The sequence below is a fragment of the Anneissia japonica genome, unplaced genomic scaffold (assembly GCF_011630105.1).
Source record: "Anneissia japonica isolate Jap-2015-1 unplaced genomic scaffold, ASM1163010v1 scaffold724_len3256291_cov202, whole genome shotgun sequence".
Lineage (NCBI taxonomy): Eukaryota > Metazoa > Echinodermata > Crinoidea > Comatulida > Comatulidae > Anneissia > Anneissia japonica.
This window is the reverse complement of record NW_022744966.1, coordinates 2,636,967-2,655,810: the sequence shown is the minus strand read 5'-3', so window position 1 is coordinate 2,655,810 and position 18,844 is coordinate 2,636,967. Positions and strand designations below refer to the sequence as shown.

The 18,844-nt window shown below is 34.9% G+C and overlaps 1 protein-coding gene across 1 annotated transcript in view; it reads right to left on the bottom strand.

Moving 5' to 3' along the window:
* Positions 1-18,638, bottom strand: part of LOC117119878 (laminin subunit alpha-1-like) — a 39,936-nt gene extending 21,298 nt beyond the window's left edge. The window contains exons 1-22 of the mRNA XM_033264862.1: positions 18,047-18,638; positions 16,008-16,238; positions 14,562-14,675; positions 14,249-14,465; positions 13,857-13,988; positions 13,305-13,483; positions 12,945-13,050; positions 12,431-12,692; positions 12,102-12,240; positions 11,593-11,889; positions 11,373-11,482; positions 10,745-10,965; positions 9,923-10,059; positions 9,028-9,384; positions 8,242-8,523; positions 7,407-7,609; positions 6,916-7,042; positions 6,566-6,707; positions 5,016-5,196; positions 4,226-4,419; positions 3,758-4,045; positions 3,173-3,339 (exon numbers count right to left, since the gene is read on the bottom strand). Of these exons, the coding sequence (XP_033120753.1) occupies positions 3,173-3,339; positions 3,758-4,045; positions 4,226-4,419; positions 5,016-5,196; positions 6,566-6,707; positions 6,916-7,042; positions 7,407-7,609; positions 8,242-8,523; positions 9,028-9,384; positions 9,923-10,059; positions 10,745-10,965; positions 11,373-11,482; positions 11,593-11,889; positions 12,102-12,240; positions 12,431-12,692; positions 12,945-13,050; positions 13,305-13,483; positions 13,857-13,988; positions 14,249-14,465; positions 14,562-14,675; positions 16,008-16,238; positions 18,047-18,454 (4,494 nt within the window). The 5' untranslated portion in view covers positions 18,455-18,638. The remainder of the gene's footprint in view (positions 1-3,172; positions 3,340-3,757; positions 4,046-4,225; positions 4,420-5,015; positions 5,197-6,565; positions 6,708-6,915; positions 7,043-7,406; positions 7,610-8,241; positions 8,524-9,027; positions 9,385-9,922; positions 10,060-10,744; positions 10,966-11,372; positions 11,483-11,592; positions 11,890-12,101; positions 12,241-12,430; positions 12,693-12,944; positions 13,051-13,304; positions 13,484-13,856; positions 13,989-14,248; positions 14,466-14,561; positions 14,676-16,007; positions 16,239-18,046) is intronic.
* Between the last annotated feature and the right edge of the window lie 206 nt (positions 18,639-18,844).

Genomic DNA, 18,844 nt, shown 5'->3' with positions numbered 1-18,844 from the left:
GTAAGGTAAGGTTAACCAATCAGAAGTGGGAGCAGAAGTCAAATTAAAGCGCTTGGTAACCTAGATACTGCACACATTATCGTAGGCAGAGCATAGCAGCCCAGTGAAGTAGTTCAGTTTTCTTTGCTATAAAAATCACCTTCCCCGTGGGTGTATTTTAGTGAACTTTTTGTATGTTGTAGAGATAAAATTTAACTATATATATTCATGGAAAAACGTTTTGTTGCAATTACATCCAACTTTGGTGTTTCAAATCTGTATTTCTGGTTGATTAATATTTTTGCGAGTTAGCTCCCCCTCACTTAGTCATCGAGCTGTCGCTTATACACATCTATATGTGTATAAGAGACAGATGGTGTACCACAAACAGTAACTGGTAGAAAGCTGTTATTTTGGCAGACAATCCTTACAGTAAGCTTGCAAAGATTTCTTTTTTTAAAGAACAGGTGCAAACTGGTTAAATGGACAGTGTGCTATAGTTTTCATCTCATCCCTGAAGTTGAAACACTGAATGATGGGATTGAACCAGGCATGGTTCAGTGTCAGATTATCACCCACCTTCAATAGTTTATTCAACTCATGAGGTGTTTCTACCCTTTAAAAATTTTCCTGATTTCCAACCATCATTTGGGACATTAGACCTTTCTCTGGTAATTGCTCTTATAATTGGATTATAATCATAGCTTCTGTTATTTATTGCAGCTATACTATACCATACCTGAGGCTATGTTCACACACACGGCGTAAGGCTGGCGTAGCGTACGCCTTTGTGTGAACTAGGCAGTGGCGTTACTTACGCCACCCATAACGCTACCTCCGTGGCATTATTAACGCTACCTGCAGACCCCAGATTAGCTAACGCCACGGAGCTAAATGCCAGTGATGCTTGAATGATTTGACCTCATTTCAAGAGACTGACCAATCACAATTGCAATAGATTAGTTACTTTGATCTCTTTCCTGTGCTCTCTATAAATGAAATGGTAAAGGGGCTCTATTTCTATTGCATTTTACTTAGTTATAATGTATATGATTTGTTGATTGTGTTGTAAGATATTTTAAACTATTTAGACTGTCTATTAAAACCTGCAACACCAACAACTGTTCCACAATGCTAGCTGAAAAATCAGAAGTAAAATTGTTCATTTAAAATACAATAATCATATAAGTTTACTTAGAACAATTCACAAATTTAAAAGTTTTAATGATGCACTGTTAATTTTACTACATTTAAGAACCCGTACATTACATTGAAAATTATTCTCCCATAGGCCTATATTACTAATAGTTTAACGCCAGTGTTAATATAGGGAACGCCGTTTGTGTGAACACTTTGGAATATTAATCCGTGGATTAGCTTACGCCGTATGTGTGAACATACCCTTAGGTATGCCCATGTGATTTATTGACAACTTCCTGGAAAAATAATTACGAATTCGGAGTTTGATTGTCAGTTAAAGGCCAGCTCCGGGCAAAAATTTTGTATTGATTATATACTGTATTATAGTTATTATCAATCTATTGATTCACCTATGTTTCTGGATTTTTCTGAATTTTGTTTTGCTACATGATTTTTTTTTAAAATAAGTACTTTTTTGAAAGTGGGGGTATAGGTAAACTTACCCAGCAAAATTCCTATTCTTTTGCACACAAATGACCTTAAGAGCAGGCATTTTTAAATGACTAAACTGGGGTGAATTTAGTCGAACTTTTGGTTTCTGGAGTTTTTATTTTACGTCAAGTATGTATTTCTGCGCAATTATCATTTATTCCCCACCGTACCCACTTCAATTTTTTTCACTTTCCGGGGAGTCAATTGCTCTGAGCTTTGTGCATGCGCTAACTTGCCAATCCATTAATCTGCTGCTCTCGCTCGCTCCGATCCTTTTGTGTAAAAAAAGTGGGAGCAAGAAGATGACAAGATGATGAATAAAAAAAAATAATCACATGAGTAGGCCTATTTTGGCTGAGTAGTAATGGTGGAAAGATAGACGGGAAGGTTTGGTGGTAAATTTGATCGATCTAGGTCTAGCTATGGATGCCTTTGAGCCAGAGGTGAGGCCTAGGCCCTATATCGTGGGAAATCGTTGACAGGAGAAGGTACCTATGCCAGCCCAGCGGGATTCCTTCCCAGCCCGGCTAGGGGGTGGACAAGTTGAGACGATTGGGTCGGTTATGCGGTATCATTTGCTACTTAAGAATTGAAGAAAAAATGGAAGACCACAGTTGTTGACGATGATAAATTCAAGAAACACTGCCTTGAAATTAGGATGTTATCAAACTCGTCTATGAATCGAAAAAGGGAAATTCTCAGAGAATAAACGAGGCAACAACATGTCTTACATAAATAACTATAGTAATAGTAATATTTACAGGCCTAGACTTCCTGTGCAGTTCAGTAGTAGGCCTAGGGGCCTAGTAGGGCCTACGTCAGAGGCGTATAACGCTTACCCCTACAACAATTCCTACAAATTACACTAGGCAGGCAATGCGTGGATTAGTAGGAAGATTGGTATTAGTACTATTCCGTGCAGTTCTCTTAGCTAAACATGGACTTGTTGACTGGCTGAGATATGACTATGTGACGATTAGCCTAGAAACTGGGCTGGTTTTGATACTAGGCTAGCCTAGGTCTTTGTTTTATATGCAAATTAATACACAAACTAATCTCTTCTGTCATTTTTTTTGTTTTTTTTGTAGTTTTATCAATTGTATTATTGATTCTGTTATGGCAACTATGTTTATTGTACACCATCTTGACCGACGCGTTTTACAGGTTAGTGGTGGTAAAGTCAAAAGCAGCGCGATGTCACGTTCTCGCGGTGTCGTTGGTTGACAGTTAGTGTGTTGTAATTTGTTTTTTCATCACGCTTGGAGTATTCTAAAACCTACTGTAGCAAGTGAAAAAAAGTAGACTGTTTGAATTTTGCGGTTCTATGCGGATTTTTATATTCTCGTTTTCAGTCAATTTGCGAATTTTTTTGTCAAGATTACTCACATGATATCTTATTAATGTATTTGAACACATAGTGAAGAGAAAATGTATGCCCGGAGCTGGCCTTTAAGGTCAGTGCAAAGTGTGGTTCCTTAACCTGTCAGAGCTATTGCTGAAACGGGTATTGTGGTAAAGGAAATTGTAACAGCATGGATAAATACTATCTTCAATCTAATGCATGTCTACTATGTGATAACTTACTCTCACAACCAGTGATTCCAAAGTTGATCCAGGTTGGCATGCACTGACTGCAAGTACGTCCACCGACACCTGTCCGACAAGGACACTGCCCAGTCATGACATCACATATTGGAACTAATGTGCCAACTAGGTCACAGGAACAAGCTGGAAAAAATAACGTAAAATTATCAGCAATAGTTTGTATATTCTTTGTTGTAAAAAGAACAATGAAAAAGAAGTGAAAGCATTCATGCCATAATAGACAACATAGAGAAAAAAAAATTGCAGAGAATAAATAAAAAAAGTCATTTAGAATGAAATGAACTATATACACATAATAAAACATTACTAAATCTATTACAGTTTAGACAGAGAACCTATATAAGAGAATAATACAGTATGCCTCTTTCAATTTAAATTATATTTACTAAAATAGTGTATATACATATAATACCTTAGATATTTGTTAAAAATTATATATTTTTTATTGTTATATTGTGAAAGAAATAAATGTTGATTTGATTTCATTTGAGTAAATGACGAATTAGCTAATTAAGAATTAAAATGTTAAATATGAACTTACATTGACATGATTGCGTAGGAAGTCCATAGTAACCCTGAGAGCATATGTCGCACTTATCACCTACAGCACCTCCAAAGCAGTTACACAATCCTTGCTCATTACACTGCAACGAGGTTGAACCAAGCTCATTACATTCACAGGCAATGCACCCCTCAATTAGACCAAAGCCATAGAAGTTATCCATGCACTGGGCACAGGTTAACGTGCCAACGCCATATTTGCAGGGACACTGACCGGAGCGATGATTACAGGGCAAGTTTATTGAACCAAGAACATGGCAGTTGCAATCTGAAATATTATTATGATAATTAATAATTTGTTAATCAAGGCAAAAAGTATCAATAAGACCAGAGAGCTTACTCCTGTTTGTAAATAAGTTACTCCCCTAGTTACAACGGAAGTTGTCATCGTCGTGAGTTGATAAAGGGGTAATTAACACTAATTCATGCAAAAATGACACTAGCTTACCTTGGCACATCTGCAAAGAGGCATCACCATAAGTTGAATTTTCACATCGTTCACAATTAAATCCAGTTGTCCGTGACTGACAATCTATACACTGTCCTGTCCTTGTGTTGCATTCCAAGGAGTTTCCACTACAATTGCATTCTTCACAAAAACCATCCTCTAGTTCTGGTTCACCAAAGTAGAATGTCTCACACCTGTGAAAAACATTTTTTTGTTATAAAAATCTTTTTCAATGAAATGATATTAGAATAAACGAAAGGTCCACTGAATAATCTCAGAAAAGATAGAATACATGCTCCAAGTATTGAAATGCACGCCATCATCATCGGGATGATGAAATAATTAATGTCAAAGTATTGAGTCCCAACGCGATGGCATGCATTTCGATATTAGAATAGAGTAACTATATAAACTTGATGTGGAAATCTCATTTATTTTTATTCTCATCCAACATCGAGTGAATCATCACCGACATGATAATTATTCTATCTTAGAATATCCTCTATCTTATATTACTAGCATTATCATTATTCCCTCTACCAATGGAGGTTATGTATTTACCGTTGTCTGTCTCCCTGCTGGTTAGGAAGATTACAAAACAATTAAGGAATGCATCATCAAAAAGCACATCCAGATAAAATATGAACAGATAAATTCCAGACTGTTATTTTATTATCGTTTCCACTACATTAGGAAAAAAATCAGGATATTGATATTTCAAAATATAAATTGGAGTCACAAATATTGATACATGAAGATGAAGAACTAGCACATTTACAGTAATACTTACGAATCACACAGAGGCCCAACATGACCCGGTAGACAACTTAAACATGTGACCACACCCTCTATTACATCACAACGTGCATCATCTGCTTTGGGTGGACCACAAGGACAATCTGTACAGTCATTCTCAGTGCCTGCGGTTGCATCGCCGTAAGTTCCGTTAGCACAAATTTCGCAGTTTATGCCTGAAGAAAATGTGAGAAAATTGTAAAATGGCTGATAATAAAATTTGTAATGATACCTTACTCGCGCGAATAACCGCTCAGGCACTTAAAATATATTTTGCCCTTTTTGTGGGGCGCTTATTCAAACGTGGCGCTTATGAAATCAGAGTAGAAATTGAGGGGGTGCTTATGGAAATATATGAAAATTGAGGTGTTCTTCTGGGAACTTGGAAAATTCAATGGGCAAATTTTTAATGAAAAAAATTATATAAGGACATCCGAAAACCGAAGATTTGGAATGGTTTTGGTGCAGAAAAGATACTCGTCCAGAGAGCATGGCTGGTGACAAGAATTCTGTGAGTTTCAACAGCAGATGAAATTAGTGATGTTGGCCATCTGCCGATTGAAATTAGCAGGATCATAGCAGGGCTTCTTGCAAACTCAATTGAAAACGTGCTAAAGGTGCAAATTGTCAGGAAAAGAAAAAGAGAAGTAGATAAATGTAAGAAGAGGAAAGTTGGAAAGATACTGTCCAGGGAGCTCTCATCTGTCCAGGATAAAATATCCTCATTTTGAAATTGACATAAGAAGAAAATGTGAATCCACTCTGCAGCCCAAATCACGCCAACCACAATCTCAGGATTAGTTAGATTATCGTTTGCTAAAAAAAATCGATCACAAGATATTGTTTTAAAAAATGAATAAACACCAAGGGGCGCTTATTCGAACAGGGCGCTTAAGACAATTTTCACATTAGGAGGGTCGCATATTCGAGAGGGGCACTTATTTGTGCAAGTACGGTATTAATTATTGTCAATTGTTAATATTATTATACTGTTATTATTACTATATGAATGAATGCGAACCTTTATTCACTACAAATTTTCATGATTATTACAGATGGTTATGATTATTTCAGTTTAAGAAATTTATTAATCTTTTTATTTGTTAGACAAAAGTGGGTCAGATATTTCAAATATATGAAATTTTTTTGTATAATATTATTCTATATATTAATTCAAATAGACATTTGAAATTGTGCATATTTTTTTAATAAAAAACAGAGGCAGCTTTACAGTGAATTATACTTTTCAGTTTAAGTTTGTTGATATTATCCATATATTGATATTTCTTTCAAATAAACTAAGTGTAATCTTATTTTTTGTGGTGTAAAATATAGTCCAAAATTTATACTGCATACGTAGGTTTAAATTTACTTTAAAACAACCACACTTCCTGGTACATACATCTTCTAGCAGCTAAAGACAAACAAATCAAGAATATAAGGTTACAAATAATGTGACCAACATTTGATTTGAGCCTAAGATCAACAGCTAGGAGGCTCAAGCTTCCCACTTCATCACATGTTCTTCAAAAATTAAGTTCCTACCTGTAGTGTTGTGCTGACAGTCTATACATTGTCCATTACTTGGATCACAAGAATCACTATGTCCATTACATGTACACGAAATACACACACCAAAATAAGGGTGGTTAGTCACATTGGTACGATAGTAGTCTGCAGCACATTCCTGCAATTAGTAATTAATTTACTTAATTGTTATCTTTTATTCAATTTACAAGTATCTTGTCAAAATATATACTAAATATTTAGCAATTGCTGGCAATTGCTTAGCATTTTGCCGAATGCTGGGATTAGAAAGTTAGCATTAACTATCAATTAACTACAGCTAAACTTAATTGATGTTTGACATTCTAGGCCTATTGTGCAGTCAATACCTCACATGACAGGCCTGAATATCCTAGACCACAGTTACAATCCTCAACAGCAAGAGATGTAGCAGCCCTGGGATCATAGAATTCTGAGCCAGGAGCGGTAGCCTGATTATAGTAAAAATTTCCAATGCTATAAGTATAAAATAAATATTCAATGTTTAAGTAAAAAACATTTATGTACTATTTATTATATAAATGGGTTCTATTTGGATCACAAATTAACAGCCATGCTTCATGGATCATCCTGTAAAAATAAATTTACCTTAGAGAACAAGAGGACCAAGCAAACAAATAACATTTTTTTCAATAGTTCAGTTGAATTTCATTGTTGTACACTGGTGCTATATGAAAATTATTATCAGGAGGCTTGCAGAGAAACTGCTTAAATACCATACATGAGAAACTCTTGGGATAGTCAATGATTAAACCAACAAATCTGGGATGTGCAACCCCCTATATCACCATTGCTTGTTAAGCAACAAAAGGTAACTGACCTGGACAGGTGTTCATCAAAGAAGAGAGTTGCTGAAATAAGAAAGAAGTCAACACGGCTTAATGTTTTCATAAAATCTTGTCTTGAGATCTGTTCATCTGTGGTTTCAGTCCTCCAGTTGGTTTCTTCTATTGTGATAGAGACAGGAGTTAAAGTGGCATTCAGAACTGGATCAAATGTGTAAGTGTATCTATTTCCAAGACCCTATAAAAAGGCAATATATTAAGCAATTATAGTCAGGTTTTGAGTATGCTATAGGAAATAGAAACTGAAGAAGCCATTATTTCCTGAAAAAAAATTTCCTGAAGCCAGCTGGGCTGAAGGCAATTTTTGAAGGAAATAATGGTTCCTGAGTCTTCTACTTCCTATAGTGTACAAAATTACTTGACTGTAATTGCTTTATAAGTCAGTTGTGACATCCATCACCCTTTTTAATCAAACTGCTGGTTAGAGTGGTTGCTATAATCATAAGTTCATAGTGCTGGTCGCAAACGCAGTCAGTTTCTTCTTTGTGTTTGCATTAGCTTCGCGTATTAGAATGAATTGTTACGGTATTAGACACTCTGACACTCTTCGCAGAGAGCTCTTCTTGTTCGCCCCTCTGTCTGAGACTCTTTCATACAGTTTACTCTGGTGGTGATTTAGCCAGTGTTCTTCCAGCCTTGATGTAAATTGATTAATTCTTTGTGAATGTAAACATGATGCTGTGTAACATGCTATGTACAAATATGCATGATGTATGTATGATGTCATCAGTAAATCTAATACGATGCCATGTGTGCTTGGTGCCACAATGATAAAGATTTTGTTCTTATAAAATCAAATCGTGATCTTACCGAAAGCAGTGCCCTTGGTTCCGTGATGGGACTTGCTATACTTGCTGGTGCTTCGTAATACAGAACAAATCTAACATCATTACCATATAAGTGCAATAAGTTGCCATCTAAAAATGGCCCATCCATAGGCCACCAGTAGAGATCATTACCAGCAGGTACACTGATCGACATGTAACTGACGCCCCCCATCAGTGTTGGTATTGGAAGCTCCACAGATAGCTCTGTCGCAAATCTGTTGGCTGCTACGCTCCACAAGGCATCATTATTTGTTGGAATTTGAAACTGACATTAAAAAAATATGGTTACATTTTTTAAATAACATTTTATAAAAAAAAATAAAATATTCATTTTTGGTATGTCAAAAACTTCCTCAATTCAGCCATTGGCTGCCAAGGAATGCTATTTTGCCACTTTATAAACTGTTTTTTTTATTAGTGTGATATTTGATATTAAATAAAAAGATACAGAGATATGATAATTATTAAAAATCAATTATTTTAAAGCATTTCCTATTGTACTGTATGTTATATGCTGTAAATGTAAATTGAGCTACAGAAAAAATAATTTGAAAAAAAAATTATGGTACATAAATCATTAAAAAAAATATCAAGAAGAGAATTAATTAAAATAAGTATAATGTAAAGCGAGAAATAAAAAATATAGAGATATAACAGAAATAAAGAGCAATTATAGACTTACAGAAATATAAAAAGAATAAAAAACATAATATAGATAAAAAATTACTATAATAAATATGAACAACACACCCAAGCAGACAAAACTTACCAATGAGTATTTCCAGGAACTGCTACTACACTCAGAGGTCACACCCATACACACACAGTCAAGGCAACCGGTATCATACATCTCTGATATATGAAACGATGATGAGGAACATGTTTGACATAGGATGCCCTCTGTATTTTCTTTGCAAGGACACTGGCCAGTAGTAACATTACATGTCCCATTGTAACTGCCAGCAATGTCACATTGGCAGCTTGTACAACCAGCAGAGGTAAGGGTGCGGAAACCTTCTAAACACTCGGTGCATTTTTCACCGCCGACGCCTGGATGACAGAAACATGTTCCATCTAATGCATTGCACTGAAGACTCACTGATCCAATAGAATTGCAGTTACACATCTGTAATAAATTAGACAAATAATAATACTGATTATGATGATAATGAAAATGATTTTGTAATGGTATAAGTGAGTGAACTTTTTAAAGGAGATTATTTACTATTAAATTAATATGTGATGTTTATTTGTACTGAATTAATGTTTTTTAATGATCTAGAAATTGCATACAACAGCAAGTTACTCACCAATTACAGAATGGAATGGTGATTTATAAACTAAGTCTCTATATGAGACGTAGTTCTGTCTGCCGTACAAAAAATATTACTGTCACAGGGTCACAAGAATTGATCACAGGACCCTGGGATTAGAAAGCAAACAACTTAACCACTAGGCTATACAACTCCAATCCATTGTAGCATATAGACCTTCAAATCTACTGTGTCATAAAACTATCCAATCAATAATTATGATGATAATGATGATGACCATAAATTGTTAATATTTATGATCTTAATGAATATTCATAAGCCTGATCAACACAATAAAATAATGATATATAGCATAGCCTTAATCAGATATTTTTATGTGACATAACATACCTTACAGCCTGTGGTACTATTTAGACCCCATGCATATGTGACACATCGGTCACACTGCCGCCCCACGGTGTTAGTGGGACAATCACATTGTCCAGTCAATGAATCACACACCTTTTCATCACTGTAACAATTGCAAGCTGTAAAAACATTATATAAATCATGTTGATATAAAAAAAAACCTCAGGATTGAATATCCATCACCATTGCATTTTAAGATATAGGCTAATAGTGAATTAACAACTAATAAAATTATCGGTTAATTATCCTGCTCTACCTCTCAATTAATATTAAATATGATCCAGTGGCGTATCAAGGGGGTAGGCAGGGGTAGCACACCCCAGCCCAGTGGCATATCAAGGGGGTAGGCAGGGGTAGCACACCCCAGCCCAGTGGCATATCAAGGGAGTAGGCAGGTGTAGCACACCCCAGCCCTGTGGCGTATCAAGGGGGTAGGCAGGGGTAGCACACCCCAGCCCAGTGGCGTATCAAGGGAGTAGGCAGGGGTAGCACACCCCAGCCCAGTGGCGTATCAAGGGGGTAGGCGGGGGTAGCACACCCCAGCCCAGTGACGTATCAAGGGGGTAGGCAGGGGTAGCACACCCCAGCCATATCACCTTATTTTTATACCTTATGCTCCCTCATTTAATCATAGGGCCTCCACTCCCCATCATCTTCACCATTTCAAGTCTTCTGGATACGCCACTGATCAAATAAACTTGTAGCAGCCAACCAATGAGCACCAAGCCCACTGATTGGTGTATAAGTGTGTCAACCAATTAGGAATATACTACTGGCAGTCTCAACCAATCAAATGCTTTCTACCTTTACATCCCGTACTCCTAAAGTCATAAAATTCAGGTAGGCAAACATCGCAACGGCGCCCTCCCACTCCAGGCTGGCAAGGGCATTGACCTCCATATGGATCACAGTTATTACTGACACTGCCGGCAAGGTCACAGTTGCATTGAAGGTTACCATCTAGATAGGTTGTTGTGATGATAAAAACTGACGACAAACAAAATTCCTCCGTCTCCGTGCCAATCCTGCGCAAGGAATTATAAAATTGTTAACTTCATCATAACATTTATATCATATAAAATCTTAATGGTCTTAGAGGTACTTGCATAGATTTAACAAAAAAATCGGAAATTTGTCATCTATGTAATAACTTGTATGAATCACACCACAATATAAGAGTATTGTTTAATCATATTTGGCAATTATATAGTGTTTCCATTGACAGTCAAATGATGCTTCATTTTGGACAAAGTAAAAAGAAAGCACACCCCTTCCTCAAGTTTTCCTAACAGTCTCATACTATCAAGATACAAATTTCTAATTCTGGGTGAAGAGTAGAGAGAAACCCACACAAAGTGCCTGACCAAGGGATACATCAAATGGACACCATGTGACATTCGAACCACCTCCATTTTAAAATATAAACCATTACCGCATGTCATTATTTTGTACATCGCATGTTGTGACGAACTGCTGGGCTATGATTGGTTCAAGTACTCCAACTGGATTTAGGAATTCTTCAGGTATCAGTATAACTTGATCCTAAAACAAATTGTAAAATATAGAAATTTATTATAAAACATCAAAGTCTACAAAATTGTAAGTTCTACTGAACTGAAAAGCTCCAAGGATAAAAATAGCTTTGAGCTTACCAAATACAGTTTGGCTTCTCCCTCCATGTTCACAAACACATTCACTGTCCAATCACCAGGCTCCACTTGGAAGTATAACCCCTGAGACTGGTCCAGGTTGTAAACGGGATCGTAACACCATTCCCCCAGACAGTTAGTCAAGGTGGCCTGACCCATTTGCATACTACCGGATGTTAACTCCCCCGGAGAAATAGAGACACTCACGGTAGTGACACTCTGGCTAGAATAGCGAAGAACAATTTCAGTTCTGCCAGAAAGCTGGGTTGTTGGCACGGTTATTGTAGTGGAAACAGTCAGCTAAAATGATGCGAGAATAATCAAAATTAGTTTAATTTAACAGAGAATTTTTTAAAATGAGCAAATGTGTTTAAGCTGGAAATTTCAAGTAAACCCTCAATTGAGTCAGTAATGCAAGATGCAAGATCATATCAAGAAACTTGACATATTATAATAATTCATCCTGTTTAGAATGTTTATACTTTTAACTGGATGAATGAAGGCGTACTTACTGCTCCTGTAATAGCCAAGTAACCAAAATAGCTATATCCAGGATTGGTAGCATCATCTCGTTCCCAGTATGGACTCCTTGTCGTTTCAAACTCGGCATTGATGAAATGAACTGTGGGATAGTATGACATCAGTAGAGGTCTGTTGTAGACAAGGATACATATTAGAGGGTGTGTGTTCTCATATATAAACTATAAATTGCAGATAAGCTAAACTTCCATTTACACAGTAAGTACAATATTATTCAATTATTTTTATGAATAAGTACATGTAGTATTTTTTATTTAATTTATTTAATTAACAAATTAATTATGTTGTTGTACTAATTAACCTGTCACATTGTCTGCCAGACACATAGTTCTTGCAAATACACTGTCCACTGCCTTTGTCACAGAGGTTATTAATAGCGCCACCAACATTACATTCACACGGCAAACATCCCTCTAGGTTATCAGATGAGAGGGCATAGAACTCATCCTGGCATGTATCACAGCGTCTTCCAATAACGAACGTCTTGCATGGACACTGACCACTAGAATCTTTAATACACACAGCCGTCCCATTATCAGTACCAGCAGTAAAACAATTGCAGCCTGTAAGAGGAATTATGCAATTAAAACTAAGTACGGTTTGCACAATAAGCAGAACTATGATAACATCTATTGCAGAACAATTTTATATCAAATAATAGTAAAATTTACATCAACAATTTATGATATTGTCACCGTTCTCATACAATATTATGATTAAAATTACCACCTATTAACAGAAATCTGTACTTATAACCAAACCTCCATTAATACCACTAGCTTAGCAATTTCTACCACTACACATGAAGACCTTACTTGTGCAGCCCTCTGGGTTGCTGTCTGCCAGGTGGAAGTATCCATTGCGGCATTCATCACACTTTGACCCTATCACATTGTCTTTACAATAACAATCACCAGGAACCTAAATGAAATGAAAAAAAAATCAAGCTAAACAATCATCTCTATTGCACCAAGGCCAATCACATGAACATATTCATCATCAGTTTAATTTTAAATTCTTTATTAATTAGTTTGCTAAGTTGATTGGTCATATATAACAATACTAATCATAATATACTGTAGTAATATTAGCATTTGTCATTCAGAGCATTCAGATTCCATAATCTAGAAATTTGCCAAAAGAGAGTCCAACAAAGTAACCTATTATTTTCTTACCATTCCTATTGGTAGTAGAGTATCATTGTTCATAACACAATGTCCTTTGTTAAGTCCAATACTTGGGTCTTCTCTCGTTCCATCTAGATAGCAATCACATGGTTGACAAGCATCCACATCGGTTTGAACACTTGTCAGCGGCCGGTAGTGATACTCAACACAACGCTCGCAGTTGATTCCTACGAATTATGGAGTTTTAAAAAAATACAAAAATAAATTTTTAAGAAGACTGTCCAGCAAGTACATGCAGTACTATAGGGTAGATAAAAAATAATCTATTGGATATACTGTATAAACATCCTAAATTTACATTCAAACAATAATTATAATCAATTAAGCAAATTTTTTGTTGCAGCGAACCATTGATTGACCCATCACATGCATTTTTTTGCAACCAGTGTGGTCACTGTTCGCTAGTTTGCTTTACTAAAAAAATGTAATATTAAATACATTTTTTTATTTTTCTCCCAGCAGGATCTGAACAAAAAACGAAGGGATTATAAGGCAAACCCTTCTTAGTTGAACAATTATCCTTATCATCACAGTACTCACCAGCCGTGTTATTCATGCAATTTTGACACACGCCCCCACCGTGGTATCTCCCTGCCCCACTCAGACTTCCATTGATAGCACCGATAACTGAATCATAGTAACACACTTCGCTGTGCTGAAAGCAGTTGCATTCTACAAAATTACAAAATATAACAAATCAATTGATAGTTTGGATTTGAACAGGTAAATTAATTATTGTACAAAAGAAAGCAAACACAAACACACAAATTGTTCTCCCATTAAAGTTAAAGTTAATCCAACCACCCGTATGGAATGAGCTGTTAGGAGCCCATCATACTCAGCCGCATCATTGTGTGGCATTGTTCTATTAACTATAATATAGATAAAATAAGAAAATATACAAAACAATAGAAAAAATAACACCAAAATACCTAAGCAAGCAAAATTGTTGTATCCTTGTTGGTATGGTAACTGGTTAAAGAATGGTAAGCACTGATCACAGCTGATTCCCCCAGTGTTACCCCCGCACACACATTGGTAAGTTTCCTTCTCTGGGTCCTCTTCTGATGGCTGTAGTGTGCAATCACTTGCGTGGCCATTACACTCGCACTCAGCAGTCACCACAATATTACGGACCGTGTAGTGATGCTGAAATGTCATGTCAATAGTTTAAAGAGAAAATAATATTCATTTTTAATTGTACAGTAATACTAAATTATTAATATACCGGAATTTTTTACTTACAAAAATATCAGACAAAAGACCAAATTTACGGGGCATATCATGGAACTCAAAGCGAAGGTACTGCGCACGACGCCACTCAATAAACTCCTCGGGTACAGGCATTGTGAACTGGATCTATAAATAACAAACAAATAAACATATAGTATGTGAATGATGTTCTCAGGAAGTGAGTGAATGATATTATGCCATAAGGAATAATGAAGAAGAACATGAAAATATGAGAAATGTAGAAGTAAAAAAATTATGCGGAGGATCAGATTATGTAAAAAAAGAACACTAAAAAATGTTCTTATTATGGGCTGCCATTTTGTGTTGTAAATATTTTATAGTATAATTTTCTTTTTAACTTATGTATCTAATTAATATATACTGTATCTACTTGGATTGCCCTACAAAAACAGTGTCCTAACAAAAGTTCTTTGCATTCAATTTATAGTTAGTTTATAGTTAGTTCAAAAACCAAATCGTGTATTCATTTTCAAATATTACCAACAATGCCTTCTAAAAATGTAAGAACAAACAATCTCATTTTAACTTGTGATCAAAATGATCAGTTAACAATTATCTCACGAACCCTAGATAAAAGAGCATGTATTGTCATCTTAGTTCAAAAGTGATAAATATAACGTAATATTCTCTTCAAATCTGTAACAAGTGATTGCTAATTCCAATATCACAAGTGTGAATGCTAACAGTTATAAAAATATTGGAATGTATTTAATAAAATCAATACCAGCAGATCAAACACTCTTCATCACCTGTTAACCACAAATATTCTCACAATCTTGGGACAATGGGATACGATATGCAGCACTTGCAGGTTCATGATTAATCAGAGCTTTTGCAATAAACAATATGACACTGGGCACGCCTAATGTTTACAAATGCATCTACAACTTAATACATTGTTTACTATTACTTTACAATTAATAGACAAAGATGTAGTTTATTCTAAGGTTTTAATGAACTCAAATCATGTAAAAAACTTATCTTTATGCACAGGTGTATTTTATTGTTTTTTTTATATAAATAATTTTTTTCTTAACCTTTTAAGAAATAGTAAAACCTACCGTACTTGCTTAGAAATGATAAAATGTTACAAAGACCTGTTGTTATCTGCCATGACATGAGATGATGATTTAAATTTACAGTATGTTTACATGCATTATTAAAATCATTATTGCTACTGTCCTATTTTTCATTGATTTTCTAACACCAAGAGAAAAGTGTGAATACACTGCAAATCTTAATACCAACAATTTTATTATCATTTTTATTATTATTAATTTTTTTCCAGATTACTCTATAGAAACCACTTCTAAAAACAATTAAATATATTTTAAACTTTAATTAAAATTGATTGAATCTACATGTGGTTAGAAGTTGAGCACCTCAACCACTATACCACTACAACTCCCAATTCTCTTCCTTTAATATAAAACTTACTGTTTCATACTGTTGCTGCTCGGTGCGCCCGTACGTTGAACACAACACAGTTGTATCGCTATCAACGATAGACTTGACATCAACGTTGTAATCTGAGAGGCAGTCACTATTTACAGTAACTTTGTATTCCCAAACTGAGTAGGAAATGCCGTCACTAGAACGCAACAATGTCATACTACCTGGACGAGCTGAATCTCCCATCTGAATACTAACATACTCAACAAGGTAACTCTAAAAAGACAGAAAATAATAGTTCAATTTACAATTTTAATCATATGTAATATAATTTCCAAAACCAGATAATAATATTAATAATAATATGAATACTTATATAGTTCACAATCCCCTCAAAGAAAGAGCATGCTCACGGCCATATGTTTCTTAATTCATATCATTGCTTTCGCCTTTCATCGACAATTATTTTAAAGTTTGCACTTACAGTATTTTAATTGCATCTGCCTTCATTTTTTGTTTCCCCTATTTATATGTATCATTTTTTAGTGTACCTCTACATATCAACTCCACTGGAAGTGTTACGTCCAATTAAAATATTGTTGAAATAAGAAATAAAAAAAATAAATAATTTTTAGTTTTTACAAATTTGTTGTCCACTTTCAGTTTGTTAGAAAACTGTGAATGTTTTCCCCCTCCGCAATGATTATACCATGGATACATAATAAAGAGTAGGCCTACTAAACAACAAATAACAAAAAATATATTGAAGATAGTACAGTCACGTTATCTTTGTCTGTTTCTGCATTTCAGAGTGTATTAATATCATCAAAATGCAACATTTGTAAATTGTAATTCTTAATGAGAAATTATTACTATCATAATACATACAGTAGCATCCAGCCATACTAAATTTAAATAAAACAGATACAAAAAGAACAATGGTGGATTTTGGAATACAGTACATATATATTTTATAGTAAATACTGTATAGAAAAATTAGATACAAAATTATTGAATTAAATTAAATAATTTACCATTAAAAAATAAAAATTAACTACAATTATTAGTAAAAAAATAACTTAAGCATTATTTTCCAACAAATTAAATTAAATGTACAAAACAGAAAACAGGTAATTTGATATTGGATCAAGGCTGCATTATTCTGAAATATGAAACACACTGTGTATGCATATATTTAAAAAATCAATATGCAAGCAAAGTACAGTATTGTGTCAATTGAGTATTTTCATTTGTCTGTCATTGATCCGTAACAGATGTCTGGGGTGGAGCGCAAATTGACGCATCCAGTCACCGTCACCAAAACTGCTAACGTCTCAGCGTAATATTAAGTATCTCATTTAAAATTAAATGGATTAAGTGAAAAAGTTGTATAAAACATTAAACTCTGAATAAACCAAATAAAAATTAAAGATGTATTAAACATAATTGAGATATAAGTAGCACCATGTAACTAAATCAAAGACAGGCCTTTCTTGCATCACATCTAAGCTCCAGTTTGCTTTCTTGTTGTTGAAATTCTAATTTTCATTGTACTATATCTTTAGTTGCTAAATACTGCAGTATTGTGGGTAAATCACAATTGTAAAACACAAAAAATGAACTTGAAAAAATTAATTAATATTTGAAATGCTTATTTTGAAATTTAAAAAAATACATTTTCCTTACTACTGAATCAACAAATCTTTTGCATATAGTCCCTTTATAATTGATTAAAAAAAAAATGTTTTTTTACAGTAACAACATAAATCAGTAAAAACGGAAATTACACAAATCAATGGTGATGTTGGTAGTCTATGAATGAATACTTACCAAAAAAGTATTCAAGAAGTAGACGCTTAAATTTGTGTTTATATATTTTATAATTATAATATATAATACACAACTGAGGTTTTCAAGTGCATCATCAAAACAATGATTGAACACACTTGATGTAATCAGCGTAATCATAACAGAAAATCATTAAGTCTATGTCAAAAAACCCTGGTCCTCAAATTTTTAATTAAAACCCCAGTAAAAAGTGGAAAATTCAAAAAAGAATTAATAGGCCAAGTAACCATACATACCTCTAATAAATTTAAAGTAATTATTGTATCTGGGTTAATCAACCCCGCCTGCAGCAACATGTTTCTTGAGGTGCTCTGCCACCAGGTAAAGACATCCCCAGAAGTTGGATCATTCAGGTCCACCATCAGTTCTGGGGGATGAGCAAACGAAGAGTTGGATGCATCACAAAGAGATTCTACTCGTTGGGTTACCTGTCTTAACCCTTCACTTTGAGCATAATAAATTTCTGGCGGAGTTCCACACGTTATCATCGCCGAAATTGGTTTATTTACTGCAACATTTACAGCATTGGTTTGCCCATGCGACGAACAAATCAAGGAAGTTAATACAAGAAAAACGGTTGCTACAGACGCTCCGGCCATCTTTAGATTATGTACTCGATCACCATCGACACAGTGAATCGTCATTTATCTTGATAGAAGGAACAAACACACGGACACGGGCATAGAATTATTGCACTGCAATGCAACCTTAATTTATGAAAGATATCGTTTAAAAAAATGCTGAAATGCGACACACAGCCCTAAAATATACTTCCGTGTGATGTTGTTACTACGCGGCATCTGTTCGTATTATATTAATCATTGAGCCTGGCCGTTTGTCACGTTCACGGTTGAATGAGCCGTGATACGATCTTTTTTATTGTCATCCGTTTTTGACTCGTTTGACAATGGAATGGTTTTGGTTTGTTAGTAGTACAGGTATAGTGTGGCGCTAACCTCATTGTCACACAAAACCCATGGATTTTGGAGTATTAAAAGTTGTTTAATATTTAGGACAAATTTTCAAGAATCAAA